General features: G+C 34.1%; 2 protein-coding genes across 2 annotated transcripts; one reads left to right on the forward strand and one right to left on the reverse strand.

The window, feature by feature from the left end:
* Nucleotides 1-2,097: 2,097 nt before the first annotated feature.
* Nucleotides 2,098-9,972, forward strand: LOC124923809 (actin cytoskeleton-regulatory complex protein pan1). Its single transcript, XM_047463787.1, has 13 exons — nt 2,098-2,421; nt 2,817-3,960; nt 4,802-5,017; nt 5,098-5,315; nt 5,449-5,523; nt 5,660-5,731; nt 5,860-5,958; nt 6,897-6,968; nt 7,059-7,173; nt 7,570-7,638; nt 8,081-8,384; nt 8,485-8,575; nt 9,214-9,972. The coding sequence occupies exons 1-13, from the start codon at nt 2,293-2,295 to the stop codon at nt 9,721-9,723; spliced, it is 3,114 nt and encodes a 1,037-aa protein (XP_047319743.1). The 5' UTR covers nt 2,098-2,292; the 3' UTR covers nt 9,724-9,972.
* A 5,616-nt stretch (nt 9,973-15,588) lies between these two features.
* Nucleotides 15,589-18,631, reverse strand: LOC124927072. The gene is made up of 7 exons (XM_047467416.1): nt 18,534-18,631; nt 18,049-18,235; nt 17,743-17,860; nt 16,569-16,624; nt 15,959-16,046; nt 15,808-15,891; nt 15,589-15,768 (listed from the first exon to the last, which is right to left on the reverse strand). The coding sequence occupies exons 1-7, from the start codon at nt 18,548-18,550 to the stop codon at nt 15,728-15,730; spliced, it is 591 nt and encodes a 196-aa protein (XP_047323372.1). The 5' UTR covers nt 18,551-18,631; the 3' UTR covers nt 15,589-15,727.
* Nucleotides 18,632-18,762: the final 131 nt, after the last annotated feature.

The following is an 18,762-nucleotide window of genomic DNA, read 5'->3' on the forward strand; positions in this document are numbered from 1 at the left end:
TATTTTATGATTATTCAAATGCTATTTTAAATTCTTGGTGTTTTTTTTATAGAGAATAGTGAAGTACAAACTGGCAAGGTTTTTATTTTACAATCCAATCTCAACCCGACGACAATGAGTACTTCTATTTTTATAACTATTTCTGATTCGTTGGGTACTCGATGGGTAACTCATTACCCGATTAAAATATAAAACACAACTTTATTAAACATAAATAAATTTTAAACTAGTAATATCAAAATTTTAAAAACAAATGAAAAGTATTAATGTATTTATCTAACATATTTATGATATAAATATTAAAAATTATACCTTTATTATTATTATTATTATTATTATTAGAGTTGAAGGAGAAACTTAAGAAGGAAATTAAGGAGTAAGGTTGAATAGGAAGAGTTAAGGAGTAAGGTTGAATAGAACAGTAAAGATAATGAAATATATTTTGTTATTAAAAAATTATATATGAAGAGTCAAATATAATTAATACACTTTTTTTTATTAAAATAATGACTTTTACTTTGTAGTTATAAAAAATATATAATTTTTTATTTATTTATTGGTAGACTTATGAAAAGTCACACAAACCTTAATTAATATATATATATATATATATATATATATATATTATTAATATTGTCCGATATGTTATTGAGTTTCTCAATTTAAAATATTCAAATTTAACCATCGGATACTTATAAATATCAAATATACAAACTCATTTTTATTTACTCCTCATGCCTTTCTTGTAATTAGTTGTTAACTACTATTTTAATTTTATTTAATATGTTTGTCATTTTTTTAAGTAGGTTTTTGTTCAAATCAAATTAAACTTATCTATATATATATAATGATTATATATATATATAATAATGCTTAATTTTTAAAGTGTCCGGATTGCCGGGTCGAGAGCTGTGGTTAATTTGGATACTTGGGTCGGATTGTGGGTTGACCCGCTCATAAACTTAAAACGGTTAAAAATAAAATTAAAAATGCTAGAGGTATGTTTCGAACTTGCAACATAACAAAACAAGTACAACCCTTTAACCAACTAGGCTACTACTTTATATTTTAAATTTAACACCAAATTTGATGAACGCGGGACGTTTTAACATTAATATAAGTTCAACTTTTTAACTAACTAATCTATATATATATATATATAATGATGCTTAATTTTTAAAGTGTTCGGATTGCCGGGTCGAGAGTTGTGGTTAATTTGGATACTTGGGTCGGATTATGGGTTGACCCGCCCATAAACTTAAAACGGTTAAAAATAAAATTAAAAATGCTAGATGTATGTTTCGAACTTGCAACCTAACAAAATAAGTACAACCCTTTAACCAACTAGGCTACTAAGACTATATATTTTAAATTCAACATCAAATTTGATGAACGCGGGACGTTTTAACATTAATATAAGTTCAACTTTGTAACTAATTATAATATATATATATATATATAATGATGCTGAGTAAATAGATACTTGGGTCGGATTGTGGGTTGACCCACCCATAAACTTAAAACGATTAAAAATAAAATTAAAAATGTTATCCCTAATTTTTTTTACAGTTTTTTATATTATTACTCGTGCAAATGCACGGGTTAAATGCTAGTTGTAATTAATATTAAGTAATTTGTTAGTGACATTTATAGATTGGATTGTGTTCATACAAAGCTTTATAATTATTAATAAAAATACTATAATTTAAATGAGAGTTACTAATAATTTTTATTTATAAACTATGATTTAAAAATTATATCTTTTGAAAATGACTATAATTTGGATTATAATTTAATAGCCATTTTTTTACAAATATATATTACTGTAATCATGATCCAAAATATTCTATAATTGTATTTCAAAAACTAATGTTATATCAAACTAGAAAATATCTTATCCATTATACTTTTATGATTTTATTATATATATATATATATTTAGTTTTAAAAACAAAATAAAAACATATTTGTCAATGGATTGTCAACAAAATAAAATTCAATTTTCAAATAAAAATAATAATTGTCAATTTATTTTTTATTTTTCTTGTTTTTTCTATGGATCGGAGCAGTGATTCTTGAATCTGGTACATATGATGAAATTCTTCAAAAAATCCCTAATTTCTTCTTCTTTCTTCTCTATCTGATCGATTTCTATGAGTTGATTCATTTCCTTGATTGATCTCATCTTTTAGCTTCTTCCAGACGCTGCCGATTCATTTACCTAGTTTGCTTTTTATGCAATCGGCGGATTCACATACGAAATTCGTTTAGTACTGATATTGAGCTGAAAAAATGGCAGCAATGGATCTATTCGAGGCATACTTTCAAAGAGCCGACCTGGATCGGGATGGAAGGATCAGTGGAAATGAAGCTGTTGCATTCTTTCAGGGATCCGGCTTGTCTAAACCAGTTCTTGCTCAGGTTGTTTTCTCGATTTCGATTGTAGAATTTATCAATCTTGGAACTCTGGTTTACACAAGACTAAAATGAATTATTGTTTCTGTTGAGCTTATCAATTTCTTTTACTTGTTCATTTTGGTACTCGAGAGCATTGGGATTTCATTTCTAGAAGGAAATTGGAAAATGTTATTGACGTGATTTAGCATCTTAGTTTGGGTCTTGATTATACTACTATGAATTTATCATTGGTTAATTACACTTCAAAAGACCTTTTCTAGAATGAATGTTTATGTGATAAATTGAAGATATTTGTAGATTTGCTTAGTCTTTTCACTTTAGTTCTTCTTCTGAACTTCGGAAATTAGTTTTCTATTGGAAGATCTGTAATTTCGCCAAATTTGATACCCTGGTTACAGATATGGATGAATGCTGATCAGAGACAGAGCGGTTTCCTTGGTCGTGCTGAATTTTATAATGCTCTCAAGCTTGTTACTGTTGCTCAGAGTAAACGTGAATTAACTCCAGACATGGTAAAAGCAGCGCTCTATGGCCCTGCTTCGGCTAAGATCCCTCCTCCACAAATCAATCTTGCAGCTCTTGCAGCGCCTCAACCAAATGCAATGCCTGCAGCGCCTCAACCAAATGCAATGCCTGCAGCGCCTCAACCAAATGCAATGCTTGCAGCACCTGTACCACAGATAGGTGCTGTTACACGACCAACAACACCAAATCTTGGCTTCAGGGGACAGGCACCCCAAATTACAGGTATGAATCAGCAATATTTTCCTTCGCAAGGGAACCAAACAACTAGGCCACCTCTGGTATCTTCTGCTGTCAGTGCCCCCCAACCTTCACAGGTTGGAATTCCTGATTTTCCCAGAGGAGGTAACCCAGCAGCAGTTGGATTTCCAAATTCAAATGTTTCTGGTGGATGGTTGGGTGGAAATACCAGTGGAATGCCATCTGGTGTATCTCTGACCCCTGATCTGGGAATGACTAGGCCAACTGCTTCAGCTACAGCTAAACCACTGGATTCCCTGTCAGCAGCTCCATTTTCTGCAACCAAGCCTTCACAAGCACGTCCCAGCTCTATGAACATGGCTTTGGATCCAAGTTTTGGTGGTGACGTGTTTTCTGCTTCCCAATCTTTGTCAAAGAATAACCCTTTGGCACTTGTGCCTTCTATGAGCAGTGCATCTGCCCCAGTTAACCCCTTACCTGTAGCCAACGTATCACAGTCATCATCTAAGGCAGACCCATTTCAGTCTTTACAAAGTGGTTTTTCCCGGCCATTAACAGGGGGACTGCAGCAAGTCCAATCAATACCTAAACAAATCCAACCGGTTCCATCTCAAAACTTCACCTCTCACCCACCATCTGCAGTACCTACTGGGCCTGGAAACTCTGCTTTGAATCAACCGCAGATTCAGTGGCCGAAAATGACATCAGCTGGTGTCCAGAAGTACATGAAGGTGTTTGTTGAAGTAGACACAGACAGAGATGGTAAAATTACTGGTGAGCAGGCCCGCAGCCTGTTCCTCAGTTGGAGACTTCCAAGAGGTACATTCTTCTGTCCTTTGTTGCGTGGCTAGTTTAAGGTTGTCCCACTATTTTGTATTTTAACTATGTCAAGCATGGAAAAGTAGTGCTGCTATTTCATTTCTGTTTGTGTTTTGGCTAACAAGATGTCATATAATGCAATATATGTATATAGAGATGAGAACATTGATGGACGATTTACTAATAGAAAATTTAATTTCCCTTGAGTTTTCCATAAACTGTTTTACCAGGTATCAGTATTTCCTAGATTTTCTAGTTATCAAATATATAAAAAATTATTATTCTTTGTATAATTTTATAAGTTTTCGAAAAGAAAATTAGTTAAAACTGCTGTAAGCGCAAAATCACGTCCACAGTAAAAATTTCCCGTATAACTTTTTATAGAGAATTGGAAAACAATATCTATCCATGTTGAAAAACACTTACGTATGTGTTCTGTATAGACATGGGCTGCTTAACAAACACTGAAAACAATAGTCTGCAAGTATACAATGTTTTGGGTTGCTATCACAGCATTGTGTTTTTCTTATCAACCAGTCTTCTGATCTTACCCATTTTAACTTTTGTTGGAAAGTACAGATATGGGGTCAATGGATTTCCTTATCTTATTTTTGTAGATTGAAATAGAACTTGTGTGATGAAGGTGTATAATTCTTATATCCTCTTTGTGTCAATCCTGTTTGCATTTACTTGCTTTATTGCTACTAACGGAATGCCCAATAATAAATATGACTTTGATGAAAAGGAGAAGGCCTAGAATAGTTTCCCAAAATACAAATTAGATTCAGGTAAGGATTACCATTTGGTTACTGATGAATGTTATCACCTTTGGCTTATCCAGAGATCTTGAGGCAGGTCTGGGATTTGTCAGATCAAGACAATGATAGTATGCTTTCTTTGAGGGAATTTTGTATAGCCCTCTATCTATTGGAGCGCTTCAGAGAAGGCCGGCCGCTTCCACCAACACTTCCAAGCAATGTATTGCTTGATGAGACTCTTTTATCGCTTACAGGCCAGCCTACTGCTTATGGAGGTTCATCCTGGGGTGCAACTGCTGGTATCCTCTACTCATACTCAAATAGTTTGGACCTTCACCTTCTAGACATGATACTGATCAATTTGTGATTCTTGTCTTAGGTTTTAGGCCACAACAAGGGATACCTGGTTCTCAGCCAATGGCACCAGCTGCTGGTCCTAGACCTCCAATTCCTGCAACTGTACCCCACAATGATCGAAATATTCAATTTAATCAAGAAAAGTCATTGATTGCCAATTCTAATATGGAACAAAGGAGTAACGGGGAACCAAATTCTGCAGATCCTATGTTTCAGGAGATGGCAGAGCCAGTGAAAAAGGTACTAATTTACGTTGCTCATTGTCTGAGATATTGTGATTTTTCATAATCTGATGGCTGGCCTATCCTAGAATAACTGACTTTTTATGGGGATGAAAGAGTATTGTTTCTAAAAACTCTTTTTTTTTGGGCAGATTGAAGACAAGGATAAACTTATTCTGGACTCAAAAGAGAAGCTTGAATTCTACAGAACAAAAATGCAGGACCTGGTGATTAGTTACCTTCCTAGTATCAATATATGATTGCGTATAATTATATTGAACTGTTCCACGACATGATTGTGCAGTGTCATGGAGTTTTGATGTATCATGTTTTCCGATTATTTCTTTTTGGCATATTTTCCAGGTTTTGTATAAAAGTCGGTGTGATAACAGACTTAATGAGATCACAGAAAGGGCAATTGCAGATAAGCGTGAGGTACTTTTGTGGATTCCTAGCTTCATAGTGCTTAGATTTGATATGTTGATAATGCTACTTGCAAAAGTGTGTTATGCCTGCTTTTAGCTGTGGAAAAGGTCCATGATGCTATATTTTTCATATTTCAGTCTGAATTACTTGGGAAGAAGTATGAAGAAAAATACAAGCAGGTTGCAGAAGGTGCCTCAAAATTGACTATAGAAGAGGCTACTTTCCGTGATATTCAGGTGAAGAACTTTATTTGTAATTTTTTCTAGGGCTTATCGCGGATCGATTATTTGGCTTAATATTAATCTAGCCCTAGTAGACCGGTTTACACTCAATTATATTATGCAAATCAAACGTATTTGTCAATTTTTTGGATATCCGACCCTACGCATTGAGAAATTCACCACCCAATTGGTTGCGAACTAACTTCAAAACAATTAATTAACGAATTCAAGTTCAAAACACCAACAAAATAACAATTTCAAATAAGTTTTCCAATTGATCAAACTTTGTTTGTTACAAAGATGCCTACAAAATCAAGTCTATCTGCAGTAGCAAATAGTAATAGTTAATAATTGTTTAAAATGAAGTTGAATATAGTAGATAGACAACAACTGAAAGACACAATAAATCTTCCAATTGAACAAAGGCAATTGAAGTGCTGAACAGCAGCCAACCACAACTTAGGAACAATACGAAGCCTAAATTGCCTTATTTATGGGCAATTGAGCATATGCTTATTTCATATTTTAAACAAACAAAAAAATAAGTCAATATTTACCAAGTTAGATGTTAACGAGTGTTAGCTAAAATCATAAATGAACAAATGTTACCTACTTTCAAGTTGGTTTATATGTGCAAAATTTCTTCTTGGATCTCAACATTATATATTTCAAATGCCACCAACTTTGAGTACAAACTAGGGGGTGATTGCAGATCTTTTTGTTTCGGTTATTTGGCTTGACCCTATATAATAGATTGATTTATACTCTAGCAAGATCATGTATCCGGCGTATCAAATGTTTTTTTTTTGGTTTGGATAGGGGCGGGTTGGGCTACTCGTTCATCCCTAGTTTATTTTTTTATGACTAGAGATCAATTCAATCTTTCATGTGCACATCTAAAAAAACATTAATTTTCCTTATGTTGAACTTCCTTATCATATTGATATATGTAGGAGAGAAAGACTGAACTAAGTCAGGCAATTATTAAAGTTGAACAAGGTGGTAGTGTAGATGGGCTTCTTCAGGTAATCCTTAAGAAGTTAATTGTTGAGCCTTTTTGCATCATTTTGAATAAAGCTTTGTCTTTTCTAACAACTATGGGAGGGTGAATACAGGTTCGTGCTGATCGCATACAATCAGAACTTGAGGAGCTTGTGAAGGCTTTAACTGAACGATGCAAAAAACATGGAATAGATGTGAAATCATCGGCAGTTATTGAACTTCCTACTGGTAGATTCTCCACTTAACATGTCATTTGTGATTATATCACCTCAACCAACAACTAAAAAACTGTCAAAGAAAACCAATGTAAATTAAAAAATGGAGAAGGAAAAGGACCTAGGGGTTTGTATCCATATCATATTAGGTTCATTTCAGCTGCAACATATTTTCTTTAAAGTGCATTCTACTTGTCATATGAAGAACTGTTTTCTATGTTTATATCTACCCTTCATGAAAAATTATGTTGATTTGTTTGTGTTTAGCTGTTGCCTTACTTATTCCATTCTCCAATTATTTTCCATGTTCTTCAGTAGATATAACAAGGATTGATTCATCATTCATATTTTGTTTCATATGTGGTAGATCGTGTCATGTGATTCATGTTCGCTATACCTTTTTGTTTAGGCTGGCAACCTGGGATTCCTGAGGTAGCAGCTGTTTGGGATGAAGATTGGGATAAGTTTGAAGATGAAGGTCAGCTTCCTAACTTATTCACATACTTATGCCCTTTTACTTTCTTATATTTACTTCTGCTCAAGCATCAATACTTCGGAGAAGCCTATTTGGAAACTTGTATTTTGTCGCGAACGTTGTCACATTGACAATCCCATTGGAAAAATGCTAAGTTAAAAATGAAAGTTTTTCTTTTCCTGGTTTGGTATAAGATTTTTTTTGTAATTTTTGTTGCTTCATTTGGTATACAAGTTATTTTTTATAGTGTAATATTTTGTTCAGTTTGGTATGCAATTTGTTTTCTGGATCATGATTAGATTATTTTATGGATCAAGATCCAAATTATTTTATAGATCATTTTTGGCAAACATAACAAAGGTAGAATTTTCGAGATCATGGTCAACTTGAATAAAATGTATACCAGAACAGGGGTTTATATGTATCCTGACAAACTTTGTTGCAGGATTTTTGCATGATGTTTCTGTACCAACCAAAGAAAGTTCGGCTTCTTTAGAAAAAGAAAATTATTCTCCAAATGGAAGTTTGTCTTCTGAGTCATTGTCACGTGTAGACGGTGCTTCAGATAAACATTTTGTCAAAGGTGATAATTCGATTCAGGGTGAATCTGCCTATGCTCATAGTGACAATGAATCAGGGAAAAGTCCATCTGGGAGTCCAATCGGGCAAACAGCATTCGACAGTCCATATCGGGACTATTCTGATGATCATTTCAAAAAGAGCCCCGATGCAGATAGAGAAGCCCATAGGTAGAACGAGTAGTAGTTTTTGTTCTTTCATTTTAATACTGAATTATTGCCCCTGTCCTTTTCTCCTTTAGTAATATACTCTTTTCTTGCTGTCTCTTAGTGGAGGAGGCTTCGATGAGCAAATGTGGGGTAGTTTCGACAATAATGATGATATTGATTCAGTGTGGGGCTTCAACACGGATAACACTAAGGTAAATTATTCCTAATCTATCTTCAAATGTGTTGATGATTCTCATTGCTTATATGAATTTTTATGTGTTCTAGTTTTGGTCCTCTAGTCCTGATTACATCAACTTAAGGTTTAAGTGAGAATCGAACTCGTTTAGTGTTGACATCTGATATGAGAGTGGTAGCGGTTAATCCTGTTTAATAAGAAGTTGATTATAGATATTACTATAAATAAGACACGAAGATGCCAAAGATAGGTGTGATGTTTAGTTGAAATTCTATCTTCTCGGTAAGTTACAAGTTCTTAGGGTGTGATTGATAAAACTGAAAATTAAGTGTTGAATATTGAATATTATATGACAAATTAAATAAGTGTACGAGAAATAAATGTTTAAATAAACCTAATGAAAATAACGGAATTTAAGTATTTGGTATGGAAGTTGATTTGATAAAATGTGAAATTAGTGTCGGAAAAAGTATTTAAAGATTGTTTTACCCTTATAATGATGTAATTTAATTAATATTCAAAGGTTAAAGTTGTTTTTCGTATGCTCATTCCACGTTCAGACGAAATTGTGTTTACGTATGAAGCAGGTAAATGAACTTGGTTGGTAGAAACATGAAATTGAGTTTTCTCGCAATCTCTCTGTTTTTCTTACAGGGATCGGGTTTCGGAAACCACGGAGAGAAACAGTTTGATTCTAGTCCAAAAGGAGGATCATCCTCTCCACATACAGAAAACGCTTTTCGCAACAAAAGCTTATTCAACTTTGAGGATTCTGTTCCGAATTCTCCACTCTCTCGTGCTGGTAACTCTCCATCGAGATTCAGTGTTGGATCAACCGACCATTTCTTCGACAACAACAGATTTGACTCGTTTAATGATCATGGATTTTCTTCATCTTCAAGGCCTGAGACTTTGTCTAGATTCGATTCAGTCAATAGTTCTCATGGGAATTTCGATATTGGTCAAGATTCTCGGTCAGGCTTTGATCATAATCAAGGAACTCTTTCAAGGTTCGATTCTATCAATAGTACTAAAGGGTATGATCACAGTCGGGGGTTTTCATTTGATGATTCGGATCCGTTTGGTTCTAGTGGCCCGTTTAAGGTATCGTCGGAGAATGAAACTCCTAAGAAGAGTAGGTCCGACAATTGGAATGCTTTTTGAAAATCGTTTTTTTTTTCTGTACACTGTTGTTTGTTATATCATGAAGAGAATGACATGTTGCAAAAGACTTCTTTTTTATATTTTTTTTATCACTTTGTAATTTCTGTTATGAGTGAATTTGTATTTTTTTTTTTTTGTTCTTATATGTTTATTTTTAACTATAAAAATTTGGTGTGATTGGTTTATCATTCTTCTTTCAGACAGATGAAAACAACATTATTGGGATTGAATATATTCTCAACATTTTAAAATGTTGTTATTGGCTTCGTTTGAAAACATTATTTTTTTTTTCACTTTTTATATATTTTCTTGTCACATTTGAAAAACATTATTTATATTAATCTGACACATATTTATAAACTAATTGTCATATTTGTTTATGTTGAATTTGAGTTGATGGGTAAGGTCCAATCAAATAAGGTGTTCAGGCTTAAGTTAGTTATATATATATATATATATATATATATATATATATATATATATATATATATATATATATATATATAAGTGACATATACAAAGAACGAGGTTTAACTGAAATGTTTAATTGTGATAGTTGAATCGAGTTTGTAACAGAGCTTGACGGAGTCGGAGATGTAGACCATCTTTTTTGGGTCGAACTCCGATATTAAATCTTGTGTTATTTTATTGGTTTCTTGATGTTATATTTCTTAATTCTTTGATTGATTAGAAGAGAAATTCTCTACAGTGGTATCAGAGCTCGGGTTGGGCAAGATTAAAATCAATCTTGAAGAATTTTGAGGAATTTTGGAAAGGTCGTTAATGTTGGCTAGTGATACGGATAAGGAAGATTCTGACTCAGGCGCAGAAAGAGACAAAGTGGACAAAGTTCAATATTATACAAGAAAGAAATCAACACAGAAAACGGCACCTTGGAAATTCCAGTGGCAGTCCATCTCAAGCATGAAGACTGACATTGACAAGTTCGATGGCAATGGAGATTTTCGCATTTGGCAGCGAAAAATCAGGGCTCTCTTGGCATAGCAGCATCTTTTGTGAATTCTAGAAGAACCAGTCTCGTGGCCACTAGAGATGAGTAAAGATCAAAAGATCGAGATGACAGAGACAGCGATTGGCACGATCATTTTTCATCTCTCAGATTCTGTAATCCGGTTCATAGACAATGAGAAGACTCCGGCATCGATGTGGAGGCGCATAGACGAGCTGTTCCAATCCAAATCTTTGATCAACAAGATTTACTTGAAGGAAAGGTTGTTCAGTTACAAGATGATGTCAGAAAAAACTCTTACTCAGAATCTTGATGAGTTCTTGAAACTCAATATCGAGTTGGCAAACTCAGGCGAGAACGAAGCAATGAGCAATGAACATTAAGCAATAATCACCCTTAACTCTCTTCCCGAATTCTACAAAAAAGTCCGTAATGCGATCAAATATGGACGATCAAGTATCACTTTTAAAGAGGTGATTTCGACATTAAAGTCGAGAGAGTTGGAATTAAGAACAGAAAAGAAAGCAAGTTCGAATGGTGAGAATTACATGGCCAAAGGGAAAAACTTTTCAAAGGGCAACATCGCACCAATAACAAATCGAAAGACAAGAAAAGCAAAACATCACAATCAGAATCTACGAAAACAAGAAAATGTTATGATTGTGGAACTGTTGGTCATCTTCGAAACCATTGCTATAGTTGGCTAAAATATAACAAGAAAAAACAAGTGGAGACTAAAGAATCTGCGAATTATGGTGATGGCTATGATAGTGGAGAGGTCTTAATGGCGTCAATGGAAGATGCTAGAAGGGACTGGGTTCTTGATTCCGGTTGTACTTTCCACATGACGTACAAAAAAAGATTGGATCTATAATTTTCAGAAACTGAGTGGTTGCAAGGTGCTGATGAGAAATAACAATACATGTCAAGTAGAAGGTATTGGAGATGTCAGCATAAAAATGTTCGATGGTGTTGTAAAGATTTTGAAACAAGTCAGGTTCGTGCTTCAGTTGTCATGAAATATCGTCTCTCTCGGTATTCTTGATGACTTGGGATACACAAATTAGATAATGTCGGGGAAGATGAAGATAATGAAGGAAAACAGGTTAATGATGCAAGGTATCAAGCAAGAAAGTTTATATCACCTGATTGGTGAAACTGTGTCGAGATAGTCTGCACTTGTAGTTTCAGATGAAGACAAGAAGGCCACGATTTGGCATCGGAGGCTCGGTCACATCATTGAAAAAAGTTTGCGGATTCTCAGCGACAAGAATATATTAGGCTCAGATAGAGTCAAGTGTCTAAACTTTTGCGAGCATTGCGTGTTAGGCAAGCAGCATCGACAGAAATTTAAGACCAGGGTTCACAAATCCAATGACATGTTGGAGTATGTCCATTCAGACTTGTGGGGTCCTGAGAAAACATCAACACATGGAGGTAACTCGTACTTTTTGTCAATCGTAGATGATTATTCTCGTAAAGTATGAGTTTATCTTCTGAAACACAAAAGTGATACATTTGAGAAGTTCAAAACATATTTGGTGAAAGTTAAAAACCCTGAGAACAGATAATGGGTTAAAGTTTTGCAACGAAGTATTTGATAGTCATTGTCGTGAGCTAGGGGTTCAAAGACATAAAACAGTTTGATCCACACCCCCAACAAAACGGAGTTATTGAGCGAATGAATCGAACTTTGATAGATAAGTCTCAATAGATGCTTTTCGGGGCAGGTTTGTCCAAGTCCTTCTGGGGTGAAGGTGTAATGACAGCAGCATATTTGGTGAATCGATGTCCATCGACAACAATTGAGTTCAAAACTCTTGAAGAAATGTGGATTGGTAAGCCTCCAGATCTGTCTCATCTTAGACCATTTGAATGCATAGTCTTTGCTCATCAAAAAGTGAAATGTGTGTTCTCTGGGTATCCTCGAGGAGTGAAAGGTTATAGGCTGTGGTTAAGACTGTCGGGTGGTTTTAAAACCATAAATAGCAGAGACGTAGTATTCAATGAAGAGGAGTTTGTATGTTTCTCTCAAAATTAATCTAGAACTAATCATGGTGAATCGGGTATAAGCGAGCAGTGGACTGGTCAAATGGAGAGTAATACAGGGGATCATGGTCAGGTGAAGCCATTGGTTTCAGATCAAGACATTGAAATGGTTGTTGATAATCAGGTTGAGTTTACTAATGTTGAACATGTTGTGGCACAAGACGAGGAAGTTACAGCTCAGTTGGAAGCTAGTTATCAACTCGCAAGGGACAGGGAAAATAGGCAACCAAAACCCATCCAGAGGTATGAGTTCTCAGCTTATACCGATATGTTGGCATATGTGTTTATGACAGCAGTTGAGTTGGACAAAACTGAGCCAGAAGATTTCAAAAAGACTTTGAGTTCTAGTGATAGATCCAGTGGATGGAAGCTATGAAGAAAAGAAATGAATTCTCTTTATAAGAATTCAACTTGGGAGATTGTTCCGAGGCCTGTCAAACAATCTGTGATCAAGTGCAAGTGGATATATAAGATCAAGGAAGGTAGGGGTCAAGTACAAAGAAAGATTAGTTGTTAAAGGATTCTCTCAAATGTAAGGAGTGGACTATAATGAGATCTTCTCACCAGTTGTTAAGTACAAAACCATTTGGATAATGCTCTCGTTGGTAACTCAGTTCGATCTTGAGTTAGTACAGATGGATGTTAAGACTGCGTTTCTTCATGGAAATCTAGAGGAAACCATCTGTATGGAGCAGCCAGAAGGGTTCAAAGTTCATCAAAAGAATGATGTGTTTGCTTAGGAAGTCGTTGTATGGACTCAAACAATCACCAAAGCAGTGGTACTTACGGTTTAATGCGTTTATTACTCAACAAGGCTTTATGAGGAGTAGCTATGATACTTGTTTATACTTCAGAGGGAAGAATATACTTGAAGTTGATTATCTTCTGCTATATGTAGATGATATTCTACTAATCAGCAAAGAAGCTTCAAGTGTGAAGAAGTTGAAGATTGTTCTAAGTTCCGAGTTTGATATGAAAAACTTAGGCAAAATTGCTAAGATTCATGGGATAAGGATTAAGAGAGACAGGAAGAATGGTGTAATGACTCTCAGCCAACAGGGCTATCTCGAGAAGGTGATTGATAAGTTCAAAATTCGAGGAGCCAAGCCAGCAAAGTTGCCGATCACGAATCAGTATCTGATGTCGTCTGTGAACTCGAGAAAAACCAGGTCAGATCAGACTTACATGGAAAAGATTCTGTATTCAAGTGCAGTTGGGTCTGTGATGTACTCAATGGTTTGTACCATGCCAGACTTGGCACATGCGATTAGTGTCTTGAGCATGTTTATGGCGAGTCCAGGCCGTGAACATTGGCTCACAATGAAGTGGTTACTAAGATACATAGCCTCGACTACTGATGTGGGGATATGTTACAAGAAAAGAAGTGGAGCAGATGTTAGTGTAATTGGTTACGTGGACTCAGATTATGCAAGAGATAAAGACTCAAGGAAATCAACTTCGGTTTTCTACTTTTTGGTGAACGGTAACTGTATCAGTTGGAAGAGCGAGTTGCAATCAGTAGTGGCTTTATCAACAACAGAAGCCGAATATATCGCAGCAACTGAAACTGTAAAGGAAGCAATGTAGATTTAGGGTCTGCTGCAAAACTGAAGGTGTTCGAAGGACCTGCGACGGTGTTCACAGATAGCCAAAGTGCACTACACTTGTGCAAGAATCCTGTGTTCCATAAAAGAACAAAACACGTGGATATCAAGCACCATTTCATTCGAGAGAAGATAGCACAAGGGGTGGTTTCAATCAACAAGGTTGGAACAGAAGATAACCCGGCTGATGTTGGAACCAAGGTACTACCTCTAAGTAAATTCAGACATTGTTTGGATTTCTTAGAGTTCAAGAGATGTAGTGCAATGAAGGCTTCGAGCAATGAAGTGATGAACATATTCGATTTCACTAGAACAAGAGAAAGACCTTTCAACCCAAGGTGGAGATTGTTGAAATTGAGTTGATGGGTCATGCCCAATTAAATAAAGTGTCCAAAACTTATAGTTAGGACAAGTTGTTTATATTATATATATGAGTAATTCACACAAGTGGGTTAAAATTTTTATATGTGTGAGTGATATATATAAAGAACGAGGTGTAACTGAAACGTTCAATTGGGATAGTGGAATCGAGTTCGTAACAGAGCTCGACGGAGACGTAGACCATCTTTTTTGGGTCGAACTCCGATATCAAATCTTGTATTGTTTTATTGGTTTCTTGTTGTTATATTTCTTAGTTCTTTGATTGATTAAGAGATAAATTCTCTACCGTTTTAATAATAAAATAATCCTTGAAAATAAATTCATAAATTGTACCTGAATTTGTCTTCAATTTTTATATATAATTCCTTTTCATGTTTACATTTTACAATTATATGTGATTTTATGCATTTTAATAGTTAAACATTATATATATATATATATATATATATATATATATATATATATATATATATATATATATATATATATATATATATATATATATATATATATATATATATATATATATATATATATATATATATATTTTGAAATTTTAGGAATTTAACACTATCTTCTAAGGTCATAAAATGTAACCAAAATTGAAAAATATCTATTTCTTGTACTAAACGATAAAATTAAAATTTACACATACATATGAATGTTTTTTTAATTAAATAGATATTTTAAATTTTAGTGATGTAGTAACAAACTTACACAAATCATTATAATTTAATTTACAAAAATGTTGATAGAATAAGTTCATTTAACAAACCGACTGTTGGAATGAATTTTTTTTAATGAAAAAATAAACCTGTTCGATCAGTTTACTTACCCTATCTATTCTAATGAATCAGGAAATAAAAAAATTGATATTTATTTTAAAATTGAAAATGAATTTCCAAAGTATTAGTAATTTAGTACATAACAATAATAATATTGTAAAGGTAAACAAAAGATCTCATTTATGGATTCTTGACATGTATATATCCAGCAAACTTCATGAACAAATATTGGCATTTTCATCGTCGTCTTCTTCACCATTTCTTTTCTCTTCTCGCACTTGATTGTCTTCTTCACCATTTCTTTTCTCTTCTCGCACTTGATTGTAAGCGGTTAACGTTTTTGCTCTCATGTTTGCTATCTCTACTATGATATCCATAGCTGCCCCTCCACAAAATCAGTGTTTTTTTAGTATATGTGCCAAAACAATAATGCAGATTTTATGTACCTGATTCGAATGATGTCTGTGCGGCTCTGAGCTTTGGAGAAACCAGAGTTCCAAACACTTTGAGTGATTTTGGCCGCTCCTCCTCAATCTACCAAAATAACAAAGCAAATAACATTGTGGATGAATTGTGCCCATCGTGCAAAGGTGAAACAAGATTTCAAATACATTGTGGAATGAATGTTTGGATCAAGTATAACAAAAGTATAAAGATTGTATTTAAACGTATGGAAAGTGGAATCTTAAACAAACTAGTCAACTCGACCCAAAATCTGGATAGAATCTTTAATTTCATTTCAAGTATTAAAAACGTTTGTTCAAATGTAACTTGATTTATCCTTTTCAAATATAAACTCTCCAATATATCAATCTAGGTTTCACCTGTTTTTTATATTATATATCTACTATTTATAGGTGTTAATTGGCTATAGTTACCTTCTTAAGTAACTTTTGGGTTAGGGTTTATGATGGCCCAGATTCTTTTACCCTATAGTGATCTTTTTGTACTTTTGAAAGCTATTAGGGATGAAAATACAAAGATAAACATCGGAAACTGTAAAAGCAGTTAATAATTCATAAACGAAGAACAAAATATTTTTGCAATATAACTTACTTGCTTGTCAACTATAAAAGTGACTTCAGTGATGGCTGGTCCTTCATCCAGAGTTACTGATAAAATAATGAATATTAAAGTAACAGGCGATTGATAGCAATGGGAATTAATCGATAACAACAATAACTAAATATTTCTATTATCATTGATATCATGCCAAATTGCCAATTCTCCAACCATTTGAAATGAAATGCCTAGTTCTAAAGGATTTGGGAATTTATTACACTTACTTAAGGACAACAAAATCTTGGGCCTTGTTTGAACTTGGGTTATTTGAAAAAAAATTGTTTTATGTACCAAAATATTATTGGTAGTTTTGAATGATGTGATTGATGGTTGAAAGAATGATGGATTATTTTGAAATAATCACAAATAACCCACATCAAACAATCTCTTGATAAAGGAATAATGTTAAACACTAGGGGGCTTTGTTGTTAATTGGTCAGGCCAGTTGACCTAATAGATCAGGATTATTATGAGATAAGTTTAGGGTTTAGGGTAGATTTCCCCTATAAATGTGACACCTATGTTATAGCTTCTCATATTGTTCCATTGTCTAAGTAAACCCTAACAGTTGGTTAAGGCTAGCTAAGTTAGTTACTGGTAGTATAAATAGTGACATAAGTTTGTTTGAGGCATTATGATATGTGGATTGTAATTGGTTTTTTCTTAATGAAAATTCTTTTATTCTAATTCTACAACGATAACTCCCTATTCTCAACCATAGAATTCAAAACTTGTTGCTCTGATACCAATTATACAATGTAACTAGAAATTAGGGTTTATGAAAGAAAATCCATTGTATATAAGAAGAGAAGATTTCCATTACAAAATATAACTCCACAAAGTTAACCTCCATTGCCAAACTACCTATCTTCATTCATATACCACCTCCAAAGTCAGTCACTCAACCCTAACATGTTTGACAAAAAGGACAAATTGAAGGAAATAAAAGGCATGCTTTTATCTTATTCAATGCATATAGGAATGAGTTTACCTAATTCAATGATCAAGGGTATCTTTTCTAAAGAAGTAGGTGATACAGATATGTTGTTTCATATCCAAATCATAAAGTTCACAAAAGTGCCAAGACAAAGAAACCTCTAGAACTAAATTTGAAGGGAAAAACAGCATAATAGTCCCAATACTACGTAAAATTAGGGGATATAAGTACCATCTTTCTGGTTTACTTGTAATGTCGTAGCAGCAGTTTGATCATTATGGTTGAATAAAGCACTGTTGATACGCAAAGGCCCCATAGAATATCGTGCACTCGCCAATTCCATCCATCCCTGCATAGACCAAGTGTTCTGAATATATTAAACATATAGTATTAACCATTACCATGTTTCAAATCTAAATCGCAAGAAATCACATAAGTTGAAACAGAAAAACTTCAGAATGTCAACTATTTGTATCAAAATGTTAGATTCATATATCTCAGAAATAAGTCTGAGTATCATCTTCTTCGTAAAGTTACCTGGCGAAGTATTGACGATAATGAATCGTAAAGAGTTAAATAGCTATCAGTTGAATCAAGAAACTTCAGAATGTTTTGATCTCTTGCTTCTACGTCTATCTTCTTTTCTTCATATAGATGCTCAGCAGACACATTCTCATTTCCAGCACTAATTATTCCTACTCCACTCAGATCAGACGAAGAACCGCTGCAGATTAGAGTTTCTCAGTCATATTAAATTGATAAAACTTCAAATCCGTCTACCTATTATTAAAACGATCATAAACTTCGATGCGAGAATGTCAGTAGAGTAATCAACAAGATCTCTAGCTTAAATCTACAACCATCATGATTTCCATTTTAGATCACATTCTTAAGGATGATTATGATTATCGATCAAAACCTAATATAGGAGGTGGTTAATGATGAAAGTAAACTAAACTTCGTCTTTATCATCCTTAGCTAATAGTCTAGAATTTTAACCAGAACTAAGACAACGAACTTACCGGAGTACTTCCGCCATTTTCCTTGAGTTTTCAGTCTGATTCGCAACAAAGAGAGATAGAGAGATAGAGAGAAAGAGAAACTAAATCCTCCAAAGATAGAATAATGCCCGGGAGCCCATAACCCGACCCGACGCATAATATACAAGTCGGCCTAACTTACTGTCCGAAAGATGTTTTTTAGTTTTCAAATAAGGGTGTGAGCTTTTTATTGGTTTATTAACTGAAATGT

Source organism: Impatiens glandulifera, chromosome 2, assembly GCF_907164915.1.
Source record: "Impatiens glandulifera chromosome 2, dImpGla2.1, whole genome shotgun sequence".
In the NCBI taxonomy this organism is placed as follows: Eukaryota; Viridiplantae; Streptophyta; class Magnoliopsida; order Ericales; family Balsaminaceae; genus Impatiens; species Impatiens glandulifera.